This window comes from Chlorocebus sabaeus, chromosome 21 (genome assembly GCF_047675955.1).
Source record: "Chlorocebus sabaeus isolate Y175 chromosome 21, mChlSab1.0.hap1, whole genome shotgun sequence".
Classification (NCBI taxonomy): Eukaryota; Metazoa; Chordata; class Mammalia; order Primates; family Cercopithecidae; genus Chlorocebus; species Chlorocebus sabaeus.
This window is the reverse complement of record NC_132924.1, coordinates 90,477,549-90,499,930: the sequence shown is the minus strand read 5'-3', so window position 1 is coordinate 90,499,930 and position 22,382 is coordinate 90,477,549. Positions and strand designations below refer to the sequence as shown.

Below are 22,382 nucleotides of genomic sequence, written 5' to 3'. Positions count from 1 at the left end.
AAAATTAGTAAGAAAAAAATCTATGTTTTATCTAGCATTTCTATTACATTCTTTTATCAACTCTGCTTTAATCGTTGATGATTTTGTGTTTAAACCTTGCTTTCTTAACTAGAATACCTGCAAGTATTTACATTGCTAAGTGGAAATTAAACAAATACAAGGATTACTCTAATATAAGATATATTAGAAGTGCCAGGTTTATAAACAACGCTCTAAATCCCACGTGGAACTGGAATGTGGGGGTGGAATGTTGGGATTAGTCAAAAACACCAAATTCACACAACATGAATGTTGCTTTGAAAAGTCTAATTTGCGTGACTCATGTAACAGAGCGACGTAAGGGAAAAGATGAGGAAGGCATTGCAGTGGGAGGAGAAAAAAAGAAAGGATCACTGATGTGGGGGAGTAGCAACAACAGGGCTTGGGAGCTGGCCTTTCCTAATTGCCCGCATCACATTCGCTAACTAGCCCATGCCTTGACCCATGACTCTATTTAATCACCTATATTTAATTCATCATTTTGGTTAAACCCTTTCTTCCTTGATCTCTGACTTATGACAATGAGTGTAATTTTGAACTTTTCATTTGAAGCTCATAGGTTGGATTGGGACCTCACTGTGACATTTCAAGGACAAGTGTTTTCTATACTTTTTATATAACCACAGAAGCTATCAGACTTATAATGTGAAGCATGTAGGAGTTTAATAATTAATTATTAAGTTGTTAATTATTATAAAATGAGTGAGAACTGCTACACTGCTGAATCGTCATTCACATCTACAAACACATGTTTTGGTCCCATTTGATATGTCCCAGAGCAAAAAGTGCCCCAACTTTGTGGTGGGAGTTATGTGTGGACATAGATTCTTTTCAGATCATAAAGACTAATTGCAAGAACAGGCCTAGTCGTTTCCTCAGAATAGTTTGTCACCTTTCAAACTTGTAACTGAAGATTTAGAAATACATTTAAAAATATGTTTTCTGTTTTTTATGAATTAAGTGCTTAACACAAATTCAAGGCCAATAAACCATTTCAGATCTTGTTGTTCTAACTGCCTAAACCAATGGGGCTCTGATGATAAGCCTCATTGTCTCCTCTTCGTGACCTCACAGCTCACAGGTAACACAACGAATTAAAGGAGGCTCCACCTTGAAATTTACACAATAGTCTTCCAAGCTGGCGCATTCTCTAAGATTGCTGTCTAGTTACAGAAGGGAAGAACATTAATAAAACAAAACAAAACAAAACACCTGCAAGGACCTGCCAAAACTAATGACATGTTATGATTCCACAGCTGATGTCTCAGGATCATTCTGAGAAAAAGAGGGGAAATTTCTTGTTCAAAGTTCCTGTTTCATGTGTCTGGAAACAAATGACCCATTGATACAGAGATCTCTAATGTCTCAGTGTCAGAGATCTTCAGAACTATGCCCTTGCAAAGTCTGGGAGTTGGAAGGAAGAAAAAACTGGAAAAGCAAACAAACATAATTCTCTTTGGATTTTTAATTCCTTCTTCCTTTTGTTTTCTTTTTAAAGTTTCAACTTTAAGACAAGATAAAACTACTTAATTTGAACTTTCAAAGAAAAGTTAGGAAAAGCATCTCGTGGTTTAGACATCAAAAATATATGAGGAGTTTGCCCTCTTGCTCTTTCTTGGTCATTCACATAATGTTCAAAATTTGTCACTAAGAAGAAATAGCATATTCTGTTTACAGACATCTTTGTGATACTGAGAGACAGCCCCAGAAACCAGCATCATAAACACGTATATGAGAAGCATCTATATCAAGATCATCCAGCATTTCTGAAGGCATCTCTGAACATATTTTTTTTGTTTGGTTTATATAATGCTAGAAACCATAGAAGAGTGGAAATGCGGGGGGGGGGTGGAAGACAAGCTTGGGAGACTCACTTTGGCAGAAAGGCAAGATAAAGAATTTTCAAAACTCTGGCCCACTCGGTTTTCCTCCACGTCTTGCATATGTATGTTCCTAAGTTGAACATGCAATAACACGAAGCCTCTCTACTACATAGTAGATAAACTAAAGGATTCCCAGTGAAATTGAAATTAATTTTTAGAGCTTGAATTATTCTAATGGGCAGATTTGTGTGAACAAGAACAAAAAAAACCAAAAAATTCACTATTTTTCATTTAAAATGGGACCAGAAGACTTAGGTTATACTGAATAACAACACTTCTCTATCAACCCGTTCTTTTTCGCTTTTCAACATTTTTATTTTGCCTAATGCTATCACCTTGGGATACTTGTATTTCCAGTGTTTCTTTACCTATAAATCATCTGACAATCCGTTTTTTCTTTCTGAGGAAACAATACTGTTTTCAAAACTCCAACCAGGATAAAGCTTCTGGCAACATGACAAAGTCTAGACAAATAAATTAAAAGCACCAGTTGAGCAGTTACAATATTTAGTGCCTCATTAGTTGAAAGGAGCAAATGTTCCACAAAGGTAATCTATTAAGAAATACGAGCCTTTTTTTTAGTCTAGATTTATAGTCAGTCTACCTGGAGATGCTCCTGGCATTTTAATTTTATGTAAAAAGTAGAGTAGTATTAGAAAGAACTATGGTAGTGGAATGGATTCAGGGCCCATTAGTACAAAAGGAGAAAAATGATCATTAAGTGTGAATATACCCGGAGAGACTAGAGAAAATACCAGCAAAAATACAGTAAATGTCGTCCAGATTTGGTCTCAGTAAAGACATTTCTTGGTTTCCATTTAGATCATTTTAAACTGAAACTGTTGCTATTTCTCTCATATACAAGAAGTGCTCTTACACAGTAACATTCTAATTAGTAGAATGATACTAAGGCAGTGAGGCTAGAGATCCTTTGTGACCCAAATAAGAGTGACATTAAGAAAAAAAAAAAGCTACAGACTAATCTGACATGGTTCATTCCATCCAAAGAACAAAAAACAATCATTACACTTTCTATTTTCAATTCCACTACCTCATGATTCCAAGTGTTTGTTATTTCAGGAGCATCTTTTGTCTTGCAAAGCATTTCTCAACCTGGTGATTGCTAACTTGGAGGTCAGGCCACTGAAGCAGGAACAAAAAAGAACTGTTAAAAACAAAAGCCCAAGGTTCCCACTGTAAATTTGGTCTTCTGAAAAACACTATCAAAGCTATGAACATTTCAATAACCAGAACTGGAGAATTCCAAACTTTTAGTGACATATTTTCTGCCTATGAGAAAACCGCACTGGAGAAAAAAAGACAGCAATGCATAATAAATACATTTTGCAGAGTAATGTGAATTTCTTGAGTACAAGTATCAAATAGCAGTAAAAAATGCAAATCAGTTGCCTTTTTTTCTGACTAAGTCCTTTTGCTCACCTGTGGTATCACTCCAAAGGCTTTCCTCCACTGTTGCAAAGTTATTGAATCCCAAGACACACCATCGATCTGGATTTCTCCTTCAGTGTTCAGTAGTCTCAAAAAAGCTGATAACAAAGTACTCTTCCCTGATCCAGTTCTTCCCAAGAGGCCCACCTATAAGGTAAAAGTGATGGGATTACTCCTGTGACATATAGATACCATGCATTAAACATAATTCAGTATTATACTTCAATAAAAACCACTGGAGTATTTTATCCTGTCACCAGTGGAAGATATTTACTTATTCATTCAAACATTTTTGCACACTTTCAATCCTGACCAATGTTGATATATGGAGACAAACAACCTTGGAACAGAATAGAGAAACTGGCCATAAGGAATTGGACCCCTGATGCAGACTTCTTTCATCACCGACTTTTACTAATGACAAAAAGAATGAAAATGCCCCTTTTGCATAAAGGAAAAGCAAAGAGTGTCTTCATCATCTCTCAACATAGGCTCACGCCAGAAGCAGAGACCTGCAATTTGATCTAGTACCCAAAGTGGATATAACTTAAAAATTACTTAATCTGAAATAGTTCTAATATTTAGATGTTGACCCTAATAAATTAATTAGATCACGTTCAAGCCTGGCAATAAATAATGATATGTTCGGGCAGCAGTATATTCCCAGAGAAGACAGGTTGGGCGAAGGCCTTACCACTCCTCAGTGAATGAGTACTTTGGACAGTGGTCAAATCACATTCTGACATTCACCCGCACTGGAGAGAAGGGAATTTCAGGAAGCAAAATGTATATTAAGGAAAAGAAAGAAAATTATTCTTGTTACCTAAAGACCATAAGAACATAGCATGGATGTGAGAGCACCATGCATTGCATGAGGAGATCAAATGCTAGAGGTGACCCACAGAGAGCCCCAACTCTGTGTTCGGATGTCAGCTTACATGCCAGAACTTGAAGAGGGTGCTTTGAGCGAGGTAGAACACTACTGCAGTCATTAACTGACCACTGAAAAATCTGACTGACAGTTAGTGGCATTGAATAAATGTTTGTTTCATCATTTTTAGAAAAGTCATTTGACCTTTATATACTATAACTGAGCAAATGGTCTTTTAGTATAATGCTTTTCAATCTGTAGTGAAGGACAGTTTGTTTTCTTTTTAAATTTCTAATTCACTACATATCAATACTTTAAAAATATATAATAAAAATGAAATTCTAAATATTCACCCTCAATTTTTATACTATGTCATCACAGACAAGTAAGTTTGTAAACCAGAACCAGTGAATGGACCATAATAAATGTTTTAGAGTACATAACAATGCTTAATAAGAATAACTTACTGAACACTATTTGCAACCTGATAATAAACTAGGTCTTTGGGATAAGCTGGAAAGCAATAATGACACAGTTGACCCTCTATCCATAATAAGAACTCTACAATGAGATTTTCACAAATGTTTGTTCTCAGACAACTGAGAAAACCAGATCAATCAAATGTTATGTACAACACCCTGTTGAATTTCTTCACAGTATTAATCAAAATTAGTACTTTTTATATTTTTTCTTGATTTTGCTTGTGTTTGTACCAAAAATATAAGCTTAACAAACACAGGGGAGTCTATCTAGTTTTGTATTGAATTATTAGCACCTGGCTTACCTAAAGTGCCCCATAAATATTTATGTGAATTGATTAAGGGACAGCCAGATGGAAGAAAGGATGGATTTATGAGCAGATGAATGAACTCAAGTAATTTAGCTGATCTAACAAATAATGGATTTAATCAATTTTGTTCAATTGCTAGACAAACTCCTAATTTTAAAATATTGTGGAATTTCAATGCACATTTTCATTTATGAATCAGCCCATGTTACACAAACACATTCATCATGTGTCAAGATTTTTCTAACACAATAGTAAAATGTTGTATAAGCAACCTGAATATGCCCAGTGCAGGTGAGGTCCAGGGGAATAAAAGAAAGTTCAATAGGTGAAAGTAATTTGCTATGAGGTCATATCAAGAATTTTGGTAAGAAGTACTTGAGGTCTAAATCCTTGTTATCATTAGATAGGTTTCTAATGAGGATTAGATAAATGTCCATGTTCCCTTTTCTTCAGAAACAAATACTGAAATTTTTAGAGAACTCAATTTTTAGGCTGGGAAAGACTGGATGAAGGGGCAATTTGTAAATCTTTGGTTTAGCTTTAAAGGTTTTAGCTATTACTCTGGTTTCCTTATATCATTGAATTGCTGGTAATGCATGATATCTGACACATTTTTCAAAAGCAAGGAATCATTGGTTTATACCCAACAAAGTCTTCTTGTTTATATAATTGGCACATAATAATTAGTTTCCGGGATTTGTTTTTTCAGGCTTCTCACTGATCTGTTGAATAAGGCTAGAGTACTTCCTGCAAATAAGCTTTTAAGACATACCCTAAATCTAAGTCAGTGTTTTCTAGTAACTTCAATGCACCTCCTCCCTGAGAATGTTGGATCAAGATAAATCAAAATAATATGTGGAAAGTTAAACAGTGTTGAATTTGGTGCTAGCTGTAATTGCATTGTACCATGAATAGAACATTCCTTTCAGAGTGTCTTACTCGCCATTTTAATACTGCAACAGATGAAAACTCTTGTAATTATTTTTCATTACCTCATGGTCTCCAGAAATTAAGATGACAAGTCAACTGAAATTTAGATCCACAAGGTGATTATAATTGAATCTTTTATGTGTTCATATATCTCTATTAATTATTAATGAAACATAGTATTGAGAATATGCTGCTTATACCTACTGAATGATTCAACAACTTTACACCAATTTTTATCAAGATAGAAAATGGGATATGTGTTTAGCAAAGCAAACAAGTATTTAGGTGTTTGTGCTGATATGATTTGAATCCTTAATATTCTTATAAATTATTTCCAGCATTTCTGTATTTTGAAGAGACTACAAATGGAGAAAGCAACTAAGTTCATCCAAAAGTATAGATCTTGAAGTACTATCAAATATCTATTTAATCAGAGGACTGTCCAGTACTGTGACACATACAATATACCATCTGAGGAATTTTGATAAGTCCAGATTTATCATGAAGCATCTGACTCCAAATTAAGTTCCCAGTAGGCATTTTGAGAGGAAAAAGAAAAGACAAAAAGGATGGGATATTCTAGTTGGGGGAAGGTGCTCTGGCTATTACAATTTAGATACAAAGTCAAAAGTTTTTAAGAAAAAACTATTTGAGATTAAAAAGAAAAATAGATTTTAAAAGTAAAGGTTGTGAAATAGCTGCTACATTTTTCATGCATTGATAATAAAAACTTGTAAAGTATAGGCTCTTTAAATTAAAGGTCTCAGTTAAGAGCAAAGAAAGTAATATGACATCTTTTCCATAAAGTAATTGCTATGGACAAAGTGTTTTCACATGAAGATTGAATAATTTTTCTGCACAGAATATTTATTCTTTTCATTTCTTCACCATTACCAACAACACAGAAATCCATTAAAAATTAAACGAGATGCCCACTTAAGTCCTAAATTTTAACTGCTTTTTCTCCCCCCTAAGAAGAGCAGCCCAAAACTGAGCTGGCAGTGTTTTGGGATATCCAAAAATATTACTAGTATACTAAATTTGAGTCGACTTCTTAATTCAGCACATAAGAAATATGTGTGGAGCATCTTGTGATAGTTTGCAAGATGCTGTTATAAGTTCTAAAGGCAAGGCAGTAGAATTTATATTCTTCAGAGACTGCTCAGAATAACAATTTTATTTCTTATTTTTTATTTTTATTATTTATTTTTATTTTTTAATTTATTTTTGAGATGGAGTTTTGCTCTTGTCACCCAGGCTGGAGTACAGTGGCACAATCTCAGCTCACTGCAACCTCCACCTCCCAGGTTGAAGCAATTCTCACGCCTTAGCTTCCCTAGTAGCTGGGATTACAGATGGCCACCACCATGCCCAGCTAATTTTTGTATTTTTAGCAGAGACAGGGTTTCACCATGTTGACCAGTCTGGTCTTGAACTCCTGACCTCAAGTGATCTTCCTGCCTTGGCCTCCCAAAGTGCTGGAGTTACAGGTGTGAGCAGAATAACATTTTAAGAATCAATTCCTATTCTAAGGAAGCATATAACCTAGAAGTAGATATAAGCTATGCATTCACTTATTTAAAAAATATTAAGATAGGTAACATGCTAAACAAAGGCATAAAAAATTTTAAAAAATAAAAAAACAGGACTTCCAGATTCTGATCTGGTTCGTAGAAATTCTGTAAGTGGTTGGCTTCATCCTAAAAACAAGTAAAAAGCAGAGCATACTGAAAAATCAACAACTTTTCTTAGATCTGTCAGAGAAGTGAGGTCACAGGGCAAACCACTGCCCCCCAAAATGGGAGACAGGCAACTAGGTACTGAGAATCACAACTTACAGAACAGAAGACTATAAGCAGAAACCTCTGAGAGAACCAGTATTAGGGTAGGAAAATCTAAACTGTAAGTGAAAAATTGCTGGAGATTCAGTGTGAACAAGTGTGACAGCAAGAAAATTCCAAGTGGGCCCAAGTCACCGGGGGACTTCTATAGTTTTATGAGTTTTGCCTCTAGGATGCTTACCAGGTTCTTACAGTGAAGATCAGAGGAAAAAAGGGAAAAGTAACCATTTTGAAATATGCCAGAGCATTCTTTTTTTTTAGATGGAGTCTTGCTCTGCCGCCCAGTGTGGACTGCAGTGGCGCAATCTTGGGTCACTGCAACCTCCACTTACTGGGTTCAAGCAGTTCTCCTGCCTCAGCCTCCCGAGTAGTTAGGATTACAGGTGTATGCCACCACACCCGGCTGATTTTTGTATTTTTAGTAGAGATGGGGTTTTGCCATGTTGGCCAGGCTGGTCTCAAACTCCTGACCTCAGTTGATCCACCTGCCTCAGCCTCCCAAAATGCTGGGATTACAGGCATGAGTCACTGCGCCTGGCCCCAGAGCATTCTATTCTTATAACAAGACCTGTCCTCAAAAGAGACCATTTTACCATGCCTAACCTCTCAGGGGTTTTTTTCAGAGCCTAACTGAACTGGGGGAAGGAAAATACTTAACTCCAACTCCCTCTCACAATAGTCACTATGCCCCACCAAAAGGGGTGAAAAAACACTTAAGTGCTTCTAAGCTGCAGAGGCACAGGCTCACTAAAAGACTAAAACCTAATCATAGGACTACAGAATACTTCCCTCACCCTCTGCTACACCTACCATTACATGACTAAAGGCCTATTTACTACAGTTCCTTTTACCCAGCACATCATGTCCACCTTTCAATAAAAAGTTACAAGGCTTACTAAAAGGTAAAAAAAAACACAGTTTGAAAACACAGAGCAAGCATCAGAACCACAGTCAGATATGATGGGGATGTTGGAATTAACAGATCAGGAATTTAAAACAACTATGATTAACATGCTAAAGGCTGGGTATGGTGGCTCGCACCTATAATCCCAGCACTTTGGAAGGCTGAGGTGGGCAGATCACTTGAGGTTAGGAGTTCGAGACCAGCCTGGCCAACATGATGAAACCCCATCTCTACTAAAAATACACAAATTACCCAGGCATGGTGGCAGGCACCTGTAATCCCAGCTACTTGGGAGGTTGAGGCAGGAGAATCACTTGAACCCAGGAAGCAGAGGTTGCAGTGAGCCAAGATCACACCACTGCACTCCAGCCTGGGCAACAGTGAGACTCTATCTCAAAAAAAAAAAAAAAAAAAAAGCTAAAGGTTTTCATGGAAAATGTGGGCAACATGCAAGAACAGATGAAAAGCAGAAGAGAAATGGAGATTCAAAGACAGAATCAAAAGAAATTCTATAGGTCAAAAATTCTGTAATAAAAATGTAAAATGCCCTTGATGGACTCATTGGTAGACCGAACACAGCTGAGGAAAGAACCTCTGAGCTTGAGAATATGTCAATAGAAACAACACTGAAATGCAAAGAAAAAAAAAAACTGAAAAAACAATATCCAAAACAGTGGGATGACTACAAAAAGTGTAACATACATGTAATGGGAATACCAGAAGGAGAATAAGGGAAAAAAAAGGACAGAAGAAATATTTGAAGCAACAGTGACTGAGAATTTTTCCAAATTAGTGTCAGATACCATACCACATATCCAAGAAACTCAGAGAAAAACCAAGCAGAATAATGCCAAAAAAAAAAAAAAAAAAAAAAAAATTCTGACACATAGGCATATCATGTTCAAAAAGAAAGGCATATCACATTCACACATTCATTAAAAAAAAAATCTTGATAGATGCCAGAGGAAAAAACATCTTGCCTATAGAAAAGCAAAGATAAGAATTATACCTAACTTCTCAGAAACAATGCAATCAAGAAGACAGTGGAATGAACTGTTTAAAAGTTTGAGAGGGAAAAGAATCACCAATCAAGAGTTCTGTGCCCTATGGAATTATTCTTCAAAAGTCAAGAAGAAATAAAGTCTCTATCAGACAAACAAAAATTGAGGAAAATTGTTGTCAGTAGGTCTGGCTGGTAAGAAATGTTAAAAGAAGTTGAAGAGAGAAAAGGAAAATTATACAGGTCAGAAACTTGGATCTACATAAAGAAAGTATATTAGAGAATGAATAAATGAAGGTATTTCATTTTATAATAAAATTAGAACTTCTATTTTTCTCACTCTTAATTGATTTAACAGATAACAGTTTTTATCAAAAAATTTCATCAATATATTCAATCATAAATATGATAATGTGTATACCTAGGTATATACATATATGTAAGTGAACTAAATGATAGCTACAATACAAGAGACTGGAAGGTGGAACTGGGAGTGTTTTATTATTAAAAGGTCCTTGCACTACACATGAAATTATTTAGTATTATTTGAAAATGGACTTAGATTAGCTGTAAATGTATATTGCAAACTCTAGGGGCAACCACTAAAAGTTTTTTTAAAGAAGATTTACTATGCTAAGAAAGTGGACATGAAGTCCTTTCCCATGCCTATGTCCTGAATAGTATTACCTAGGTTTTCTTCTAGGGTTTTTATGGTATTAGGTCTAACATTTAAGTCTCTAATTCATCTTGAATTAATTTTCGTATAAGGAGTAAGGAAAGGATCCAGTTTCAGCTTTCTACTTATGGCTAGCCAATTTTCCCAGCACCATTTATTAAATACGGAATCTTTTCCCCATTTCTTGTTTTTCTCAGGTTTGTCAAAGATCAGATGGCTGTAGATGTGTGGTATTATTTCTGAGGACTCTGTTCTGTTCCATTGGTCTATATCTCTGTTTTGGTACCAGTACCATGCTGTTTTGGTTACTGTAGCCTTGTAATATAGTTTGAAGTCAGGTAGCGTGATGCCTCCAGCTTTGTTCTTTTGACTTAGGATTGTCTTGGCAATGCGGGCTCTTTTTTGGTTCCATATGAACTTTAAAGCAGTTTTTTCCAATTCTGTGAAGAAACTCATTGGTAGCTTAATGGGGATGGCATTGAATCTATAAATTACCTTGGGCAGTATGGCCATTTTCACGATATAACCCAGCCATCCCATTACTGGGTATATACTCAAAGGATTATAAATCATGCTGCTATAAAGACACATGCACACATATGTTCATTGCGGCACTATTCACAATAGCAAAGACTTGGAATCAACCCAAATGTCTATCAGTGACAGACTGGATTAAGAAAATGTGGCACATATACACCATGGAATACTATGCAGCCATAAAAAAGGATGAGTTTGTGTCCTTTGTAGGGACATGGATGCAGCTGGAAACCATCACTCTCAGCAAACTATCGCAAGAACAGAAAACCAAACAATGCATGGTCTCACTCATAGGTGGGAACTGAACAATGAGATCTCTTGGACTTGGGAAGGGGAACATCACACACCAGGGCCTATTATGGGGAGGGGGGAGGGGGGAGGGATTGCATTGGGAGTTATACCTGGTGTAAATGATGAGTTGATGGGTGCTGACGAGTTGATGGGTGCAGCACACCAACATGGCACAAGTATACATATGTAACAAACCTGCACGTTGTGCACATGTACCCTAGAACTTAAAGTATAATAATAAAAAAAAAAGAAAGTGGAAACATATAAAATGCTCAGTTAAAACCTCAATGGAAAGAAAAAGAATATACAATAAAAATATGAACAAAGAACAAATAGTGTAACAGACAGAAAACAGTAATAAATATGGTAGATGTTTATCTAACTATATCAATAATCACTTAAAATATCTATAGTCCAAGTATTCCAATTAAAAGACAAAGATTGTCAGAGTGGATCAAAAAACAAGTCTGAACTATTTGTTGTCTACAAGAAACCCACTTTAAAGTTAAAACAACATACAAACTAAAAGTAAGGGGACGAAGAAAGTTAAGTAATTTTAACACCAACCAAAAGAGACGTGGGGAGACTGTATTTCTTTCAGAGAGAACAGACATCAGAGCAAGGAAATAATGAGAGGCATTATACGAGGATAAATGGGTCACTCTCCAAAAGTCATACCAATTTTTCATGTGTATGTTTCTAGCAACAAGTATCAAAAGACACAAAGCAAAAGTTGGTAAAACTGTAACAAGAAATAGAATAATTCACTACTAGAGTTGGAGACTTCAGTGTCCCTCTACAAAGAATGGACAGATCCAGCAGGTGGAAAATCAGTAAGGACATAGTTGAATTCAACAGCACCATCAATCAACTGGACATAATGGATGTCTATAGACTACCTCATTCAAAAATAGTAGAATACACAATCTTCCAAAGCTTACATGGAACATTCACCAAGATAGATCACATTCTAGGCCATAAATCACACCTTAACAAATTTTGTAAAAATTAAAATTATACAATATGTGTTCTCAGACCACAATGGAATTAAACTAGAAATCAATAACAGAAAGATAGCTAGAGAATTTTTAAAAATGGTGATTAAACAACACACTTCTAAGTAACACATGGGTCAAAAGAGAAATATCAAGAGAAATTTAAAAATATTTCAAACTAAATGAACATGAAAATACAACTCATGAATATTTGTGAGATGCAGACAAAGCAGTGCTTAGAGGGAAATTTACATCATTGAATGTATAAGAATGCAAAGGGATCTTAAATCAATAATATAAGCTTCCACCTTGGGTAACTAGCAAAAGATCAAATTAAATCAAATATAAGCATAATAAAAAAAACATTAAATTGAAATCATGAAATCAACAGGGAAAATCAATAAAACAAAAAGTTGGTTCATCAAAAACATCAAAAATAGAGATATCTCTAGCTTGGCTAACAATAAAAAAAATAAAAAATGTGACACAAATTGCTAATATCAATAAAATGAAAAAGGGGACATCAAAACAGATCCCTTGAACATTAAAAGGATAATAAAAGAATACTATGAATAACTCTATGTCAACAAATTTGATAACCTAAATGAAATAGACTAATTCCTTGAAAGACAATCTGCTAAAACTCACATGAGAAAAAGCAGGTAATCTGAATAGTCCTATATCTATTTTAAAATAATTAATGACCTTCCAAAACAGAAAGCACCAGGTCCAGATGGGTTCACTGGTGAATTCCACAAAAATATTTAAAATAGAAATTTTACCAATTATCTTCAATCTCTTCTCAAATGTAAAAGCAGAGAAAATACTTCCTAACTCATTCTTTGAGGTTGGTATTACCTTAAAACCATAAGCAGATAAAGATGTCACAAAAAAACTACACACCAATATTTTTTCATGAACACCAATGCAAAAATTCTCAAAAAGTATTAGCAAATTGAATTCAACATGTATACAAATAATTATATACCACAACCAAATGGGATTAATCCCAGGTATACAAGGTTGATTCAGCATTCAAAAATCAATTAATGTACTTCTCATCAACAGGCTAAAGAAAAATAAAGTGCTCAAATCAATAGATGTAGAAAAGCATTTCACAAAATTTAACGCCCATTCCTGATTATTTTGTAAAAAATCAGCAAACTAAAAATAGAAGGAAACTTCAACTTTAGAAAGAAAACTTCTATGAAAACCCTACAGCTAAAATCATACTTAATAAGAAACTTGAAGCTTTCCCACTAAGATCAAGAACAAGACCAAGATATCCCTGCTCACCACTACTTTAACATCATATTGGAAGTCCTAGCTAATGAAATAAGAAAAGGAGATAAAAGATACACAGATTGGGAAGGAAGAAATAAAACTAAGTTCAGATGATGATCATCTATGTAGAGAATTCAAAACAGTTGACAAAAAATCCTTGAAACTATCAATAATTGATTATAGCAAAGTTGAAAGATATAAGGCTAATATGCAAAAAAAATCAATCAATTTCCTATATAACAGCAATGAAAAATTGGAATTTGAAATTAAAATCACAATACCATTTACAGTGGCATTCCTCAAAAATGAAATACTTGAACAAAATATAACAAAATATGTAAAAAAGACTATATGAGGAAAACTAAATTCTGATAAAAGAAATCAAAGAATCAAATAAATGGAGAAATATTTCATGATGATGGATAGGAAGCTTCAACATTGTCAAGATGTCAGTCCTTCCCAAATCCATCTATAGATTCAAGCCAATCACAATCAAAATCCCAGCCAGTTATTTTGCATACATTGGCAAACTGATTCTTAAGTACATAAAGAGAGACAAAAGACCCAGAATAGCCAATACAGTATCAAAAGAGAAAAATAAAATCAGAAAACTGAAACTACTCAAGTTTTATAGTTCAATTAAAAGATTGAGGTAGCACAACACAAATACCTTCAGTTTCCCAACTCTGTGCTCAAAAGTTCTCTTTAACTTCACTTATCTCCTTTCCTCCTATCTTGGAGAAGATAGTTTTCTCCTCAGTGCAGAGGCAAATGCCTCCATATTGCATTTGCTATGACCATTCCCCACAGACCAGTGCTCTTGCTTTCTACTTCCTACCACCAACACTGGTGTTCTACATAGCTTCTTATTTCAGTAACCACCCATTCCCTAACCTTTCGCAACTAGTCTTTTACCATCACTCCTTTATACCCAATGGCTTTATTTTTCATTTATCTTCCTTTTGTTTTTTGTTTTGAGACAGTGTCTCACTCTGTCATCCAGGCTGTAGTGGTGCCATCACAACTCACTGCAGCCTTAATCTCCTGGGCTCAAGTGATCCTCCTGCCTCAGTCTCCCAAATAGCTGGGCCTACAGGCACACACCACCACGCCCACCTAATTTTTGTAATTTTTGTGGAGACAGCATATTGCCATGTTGCCCAGGCTTGTCTAGAACTCCTGGGCTCAAGTGATCCTCCCACTATGTCCTCTCTAAGTGCTCGATTACAAGCATGAGCCACCACACCCGGCCCTAACGGCCTTCTTAAACAAGGGCTTTCATGCTTGGGCAAGAATGCATCAGCACGGTCTGGAAGTTGTGCTGAAACTCAGACCCCTGTTCACACCCTCAGAATTTTTAATTCTTTGTTGGGGCCCAAGAATGAACATTTCTCATTAGTTCTTACGTGGTACAGATGATGCTGGTCCAAGGACCACCCTTTGAGAAACCCTGCTCTTGAAGATGACCAAAGACCACTAAAAAAAGAAAACAAACTGTTTTCCCTATCCTACTCACAATACTTCTGACACCAACAATGTGGGTTTTCAACACCAAGAAATGCTGATAACCGTCGGTTATTAGCATAGACCCCACAGGATAAGGGCTCATTCCCTTAAGACTGCCTCCCAACACACTTCAAATGCCAATGGCAAGCCCAGATTGTCACCTGTGCTTCTGACTGTGCATCTGTAAATTGCACATATCCATGAACTCTTTAGGTTTGCTAATTTGCTAGAATGGCTCACAGAACTCAGGAAAACAGTTTACTGACTAGGTTATCAGTTTATTATAAATGGATACCACTCAAGAACGGCCAGATGGGAGAGACGCATAGCAAAAGGTACGTGGGAAGGGGAGCAGAGCTTCTGTGCTCTCTCTGGAATACTACCTTCTGAGCACCTCAATGTCTTCACCCGCCTGGAGGCTCTCCAAAAAAAACTTCCAGTTAAGGCTTATCAGGTGACTTCATTACATAGGCATGGCTGATTAAATCACTGGCCATTGTTGATTGTACACAATTTTCAGCCACTCATCCCTCCCTGGAGGTCAAGGGGTGAAGCTGAAGGTTTCAACCCACCCCCCTGGCAACCAGCACTTCCCCACTCCTGTCTTTAGGGACTTCCCAAAAGCCACCTCATAAATAGAAACTGGGGTATGGTTGATAGGGGCTTGTTATGAATAACAAAGAATGTTATTCACTTTTATTGCTCTAGAGCTATTTCAGGAACTAGGGGGGTGGGAAACATATAACAAAAGATGCTCCTGTAGCTCTTATCACTTAGGAAATTGCAAGGGTTTTAGCTCTATACCAGGAACCAAATAGCACCTAATAGCAAAATCTACCTGGATCATCTGAGTTTTCACCTGTATTGCTTTAGCTCTCAAAATCCAAAATTGGAGGTTGGGCACAGTACCTCATGCCTGTAATCCTAGCACTTTGGTAGGATGAGGCGGGAGGATTACTTGAGGCCAGGAGTTTGAGACCAGCCTGGGCAACATAGTGAGATCCTGTCTCTATATTTATATAGATTAAAAAAAAAAAAAAAAAAAGATCCATAGTTTCTTATCTGTCTTGCTCCAATCTTGTCTCCCATTGCTTCCTTTGGCATCCCCCAACCTGACTGAACCAGTCACTGTTTTCTGTGCATGCCGCTTGCCTCATGTTATGCCCTTTGCCTGGAGCACCCTTTCCCACCCACTCAGACAGCCAAATACCTAGGCAGATTTTAAAAAGGGTCCCAGAGAATCTCTAACCGACCCCATAAGTGTTTACATCAGATGCTTTTGCGCAGATGAGGGAGCCTGCCCAGGGTTCCTCTGGGCGTGTGGACTGGAGTCTCACAAGCACACCGAGGGGAAGTGGGTGGAGCTATGGGAAATTTGCACCTTATGCAGGGGAGAGGCTGATCTCTTCAGTTCCTGCGTGGTGGCCTGGGATTCAATCTGTGAGCAAGACTCCATCTCAATTTGCTGAGTATTTTTTTCTTTTTTTCCTTTTCGCCTAATAAAATCCTAGTCTACTCATGCTTCAGTGTATCTGATGTATCTGTGTGCCTATATTTTCCCGATCATGTGACAAGAACCCGGGTTTTTAGTTGAACTAAGGAGCAAAATTCTGCAACACCACCTTTACTTGTTCAAAAACACAGCTCAATTCTCAAAGCTTCATTCTAAATGCCACTTCCTGTATAAAACCATCCCTTAATAGCCTAACTCTCCGCCAACTGATACTAAACTGCTTCCTCCTCTGAATTCCCATAGCATTTACCTGGATATCTCTTACTCAAGGGCATTTCAAGGATTTTGGGAGCCCAAGGCTTGTAAATTTGGAGGGAGGGCTCTTTTCAATAATAAAGATTATAGAATTATAAATACAAAATTAGATACAGGGCCTTCGAAGTTGGCTCAGGAAAGTGAAGGTCTGTGAAACTTAAGCTTTGTTATTGTCACAATAAATCTGCCTCAGGTTTCAGTGGATCTTATGTTTCCCCTTTTAGATTATCATCTCCTGGGACAGAAACTTTCTTCCCCTGCCCCATGTTTTCTGTTCTTCCACCTTCTTTAAAGAGGAGCAATGGTATCTGGTGAAAAGGCACTTTGAACTCAGACAGATTTGGGTTTAAGATCCCTGCTTCCTTACTCACTTGATTGAACCGCAGTTTCCTCCATTGTGGAAAATAAAAGCAATCATATCTGCCTTTAGGGTTATAATGAGATCAAATGTAACAGCAAATAAAAGTGTTTAAACAGTGCTTAGGAAATGATAAGCTCTCAATAAATATTAGAGTCCCTCTTTGGATGTGTCAAACAAAAATTACAGGAAGTCATTGTTTTAGATTAAGCTCTCTCACGAGGCCTCAACAGACCAGACTAAAAGTAAAAATGGAATCACCCATGTTCACCAAAGCAAAACTGAGTCGTTATCTGGCCTTCCAAGAAATCAAGAAAGAAGACAGCCTGATTCCCCAAACAGGTCAGTTTCAAACTTCAATCTTAAAGTTCCCTCTGTTTTAATTATTAATGCAATGTTAACCAATCAGTGACTTTCCTATTATTCTGTTTCCTTATCCCCACCTTTCAAGAAAAGTAACTTTGAAATGACCAATTCTCTTTTTGTTCTTTGTTTCTGCTTCCTTTGGCCCTTTTTTTGGGTCTATAAAGTCAAGCTCCTTTGCTCAACTTAGTGGAACACTTATTCCAATTTGTGAAATGAAGGATTGCCCAAATCTAGAGTAGAAAATAAAGCTGAATGAGATCTTTAAACTAAATTTGTTGTCATTTTGTCTTTTGACAAATGGTACAATCCATAGCCTTATGTGAGTGATTTTCAATTCCCCCAAAGTACCTAGACAGTGCCTTGCAGTGAATAGTTACGGAACACACATGGCCTATTTTGTATATACAGGTTCAGAGAAAATGAAATACCTGAGCATATTACTTCTTTCTCATTTTGCTACATCTCTAATTACTAATCTCACATCAGGGAAACTTCCTATATTAATGAGGACTCCACAAATTCTATTACTTTACTAGGGCCTGCTTGAATTTAATTTAGTGGACAAATGAGCATTAGCAAAGCAAAGGGGTGGCAGGATGTCAGGAGGAGAGAAAGTCAATTTATTAGGCTTTCTACCAGGTTTATACCAACCTATTCCCGCTATTGTTTATAATAATGATATCACTTTTGGCATTCATCTTGGTGCCCCAGGAAAAGACACTTTCAGCTACCTATGGTATTCTAAAAGTTCTAAAATCCATGGGCAAAATCAAACTCATGTATTCTGAAACTCATGAGCAAAACTGTTTCTATGGCAGTGTTAGTAACGGTGGCCTAACATCTTTACTAACTGTATCTCTCTATATATTTTTGTATCGGTGTTTGCAATTAACCACAGAGAGATAAAGTTTTAAAATTCAGTTTTCAATTCAGTTTTCAGCTCCCTTTTATTTTATCTAAGTAAAAAAAGAAAATCGATCAAAATATATAATACTCTTGTCTGGATTTATAGAGCAGTCCAGAATTAGGGATTTGAAGACAATTAAGAACTATGTTTATGGAGCCTGAAGTATATGGATAATGATCATCCCTGTCTCCAAGAATCAATTCCAGAAATTAGTATATATTAAGTTCCTTCTATGTGTTCAGCGCAGTGCTAGGATCCATGAGAAGGATTTCAAAATAATGCCAATTACTCATGCTTAATAAATATAGTAAATAACAAGGAAAAATAATCTGTATCTCAATTAAAACTTCAAAGAAAAACAAAACAAACTGACAAAAGCTAGAAAAAAAGTATCACTTGTTTGGCAGAATAGAACTTAGATAAAATTTAAGACAATAGATGGAGTCAGTAATAAGATATTATTGGAAGGTATTTTCAAGATGGAAAATCTAAAACATGTTATACTTTTGATTTATTTAATGGCTTCTTTAGTTATTAACCTAGCAATTAATTAGATATTCTGCAAGTACAATCACATTTAAAATAAACCCATTATATAGATTCAGGACTCTGCAAATTAAATTTCATATTAAAAATAATGATTCCATATAATAAAACATGTATGTTCAACATTGATTCTACTGTAAAATAATAATGTTACAAATAGATTCTACTAACACATTGCTTCAGGCTACTGGGATTCACTTACTGAACACAAGTCTAACAAAGCAAGCAGTGTTCAAATCTCACCCTCTGGCCAGGACTTATTGAGAAGGAAATGTTCTCTAATATGGGATTTCCACCTTCTGTGTATTTTGCTGTGAGATCTTTGACGGTCATTTGGCCCCCCGAGGGCCAGATGTCATCTTTCTTCACGTGTGAATTCTCAATAATCATAACTTTCGAGAGTTGGCCATTCTTGTATGGTTTGGTTGACCTGGTAGGTTTACCTTCTTCTGTTGGCATGTCAATGAACTTAAAGACTCGGCTCACAGATCGCATCTGAAATAAAAATAACAACATTTTTGTTTTTAAGAATGGCAGACAATTTCATAATTAGTTTGATGTTTGCTAAAAAATAACTTGTAAAATGCGACACTTGCTACTTGTCACTTGGTTATTTGTCGGACTTTTCAATGAACTAACAGGAAATAATTGGACATAATTAAAAGCTTAACCGAAGAGAAACAACCAGGACTTATATAAATGGGCTCTGTATAGGCCTGTTTATTTTTGTGATCACCTAATTCTCAGTTATGTAAGTCACACATAAATAGCCAAACTATTCTCAAGGGAATAGATGACGTCAAAGAGAAAATTTATTTCTACTATGAGCAGCACTGCACAATGCTGTATAACCGGTATATTATAATAAAATGTACCACACCTCAAAATCACTACTGAAGATTCTTCTCTTTCTCTCGAACTACCTTAGTAACTAATTATAATTTTATGTGTCAACCAGGTGGTTAAGTGGACTCTTGATGATTAGACAATTTTAAACAACTTCACTATAATCTTCAAACAATTTAAGTAATTGGCAAATATCTGCAGTTAAATAATTACACTTTTAATCTAAATTACTTACTCATTTTTAGTGCTAAGGAAAATGTAATTGCATATAAGGGTTATATTTGAAGTTAAATATTTATCTGCTTTATACATCTATTCATGTAACATTTAATGAAGTTTATCTTTAATGCATTCAGAAATAAAATGACTCAATTTTTAAGGGTGTTCCATTTTTTTAAAAAAAAACATACTTCTTTGAATAATTATGACTTATTGGAATTTGGAATACGATTTTTAAAACAACATGGCATACAATAAGTACCCAATAAATATTTGAACAATAAATGAATAAAGGAATGAATATATTAATGAGTAAATAAATATAAATGAATAAAAAGAAAGAATTTGAAGACTTTGAATTCACTCAACTTCTATTTTTAAAAGATATCATCTTTGATCCTGTGACTCAATCCTTCCCAGGTATTAGTAGCTGACTAGACACAATTTTACTGTTATTTTTAGTCTTACTAGTAATTATTGATGCTGGCTTTATTCAGTCAAAAGTTTAACAAGCTTTCCTTTATAATATTAACATATCATCTTATTTATACCAAATGTTTAGACATTAAAAATTATTCTTTTTGGAAAAAAAGGTGTGCAAAAGTGCATTTGCTTCTATTATTTCTATTTTTCATTATCAAAAGCTGAAATGGGAAAAACTCTTCATCTTTAATATGGAATGATTAGTGGATAAAGCAGAGGAGTTTAGACACAGATCCTTAATTGAACATTAAAATTCCATCTTAGCAACTTAACTGTATTGCCTGTTTTCACATGCCATTGATCAAGCCTGCACTGTTTGGGAAGTTCTTTTTTCATTCTAGTGATTCTGGGCTTCAGTTTCCTTCATCTTGAAAATATCTTCAATTGCTGTTCATCAATTATTCAAGATTCAAGAAAATAATCCTCTGAAGTCAAGCCCACTATTCATGGAAGTGAAAAGGACCCAAAGCCCACACCCTAAATAATAGTTGAGGAAGTAAAAGGCATATAGTCATGATTGTTCCACATGTAATATTTTAAATTCTGATTTATGAGTTACTTTTAGGGGTAGCTAAGTCTTAACTCAGTCATTCTTGATTAATTTTGAATTAAAATACACTCTTACACTGTCATTAATTGTCATAGAGAGCTACTAGTTTATAATAAGGTCTGGGAGATAAATTAAAATTACAACTACTATTGAGATGAAACTGCCAGAGATACAGTTACAATGCATTTAAAATATCTCATTGTATTTATCCTGCATAACAATAGTATCCCTCTCTTGAAATAATTGAAGGGTATACACGAATATAGATTAACTGTGTAAAGTTGAGACTTGATGTTTTTGCACGTTAATTCTATACACAATTCTAAACTTATTTTTTATTAAGCAAAATAGGAAAGACACTATATAAGAAAAATCCTTCACATTTCAATACTTCCAATCAATAAAACATTTAACTGTTGTTATTAAATGACTCAAAATTACACATAGTATTATTAGAAAATAAGGACTTTCAAAACCACTATTTTGGCTGCACTGGAATGTAACATAAAATGTTTTCTGTTTAGGACTTGTGTTTGAGCATTGCAAATTACATTCTGCATTAGTGAAGCTCACCATAGAGGGTGAGTCCACAACTTCTAATGTGAAATGTGACAAATGGAATGTATCAATCAAATTTAGAAAATGTAACTTTCCAACTCATTGTCTTTCTTACAGTCTAGCTGCTTAATGTGACTCTAAGACAGACTATTATAGCTCCCCACAGCATGGACAAATATGCCTAGCCAAGAACACGTGATTTAATCTTAAGACGGGGCACTCATTCACAGCATATGATCAGATAGTCATTCAATTCAGTGGGTGAGAACACTTTCTGACAGGAAGAAAAAGTGGCTTGTGCAAACACTTTCACCATGGTCAGTTGTGCAGCCACTGAGATGCCATTACTGAATAGATGTGGACAGATAACATTATGAATTACTAACCAATTCCTTGTAGTCACAGGCTTTCCAGCTTGACTATTCTACTTCCAGTATCTCCAGAAGGAGAGGCCACATCAGAACCAGAGCAGAACAAATCAATTCTGGTCATTTAAGTTTCAAAAACTGGCTTTTGAAACTCAAGTCAGATATTGATCATTTGAAAATTTTGAGCCATGTGAATATTGGCCTTTAAGCGCCAAAAGCCAAAGTCTAAGGACTCAAAACATCGTGTTCATGCAAAAACAGTAGCCATAGACAAAATTATGATGGATTAGAAGCAGTCACTCTCCTCACTCCATAAGTGGGGATAACAAAAGGGTTTAGATACCAGGTCCTCTAAGAAAAGTTCTGCCTTGCAACCAAATCCTGGCTTTATCCTCAAGTAGATGTGGGGAATTTTAG

General features: G+C 35.6%; 1 protein-coding gene across 1 annotated transcript in view; it reads right to left on the bottom strand.

Annotated features, from left to right (window-relative positions):
* Nucleotides 1-22,382, bottom strand: part of CFTR (CF transmembrane conductance regulator) — a 188,297-nt gene that overhangs the window by 23,151 nt on the left and 142,764 nt on the right. Inside the window, exons 22-23 of the mRNA XM_073009299.1 lie at nucleotides 19,185-19,436; nucleotides 3,363-3,518 (exon numbers count right to left, since the gene is read on the bottom strand). Coding sequence (XP_072865400.1) covers nucleotides 3,363-3,518; nucleotides 19,185-19,436 — 408 coding nt within the window. The remainder of the gene's footprint in view (nucleotides 1-3,362; nucleotides 3,519-19,184; nucleotides 19,437-22,382) is intronic.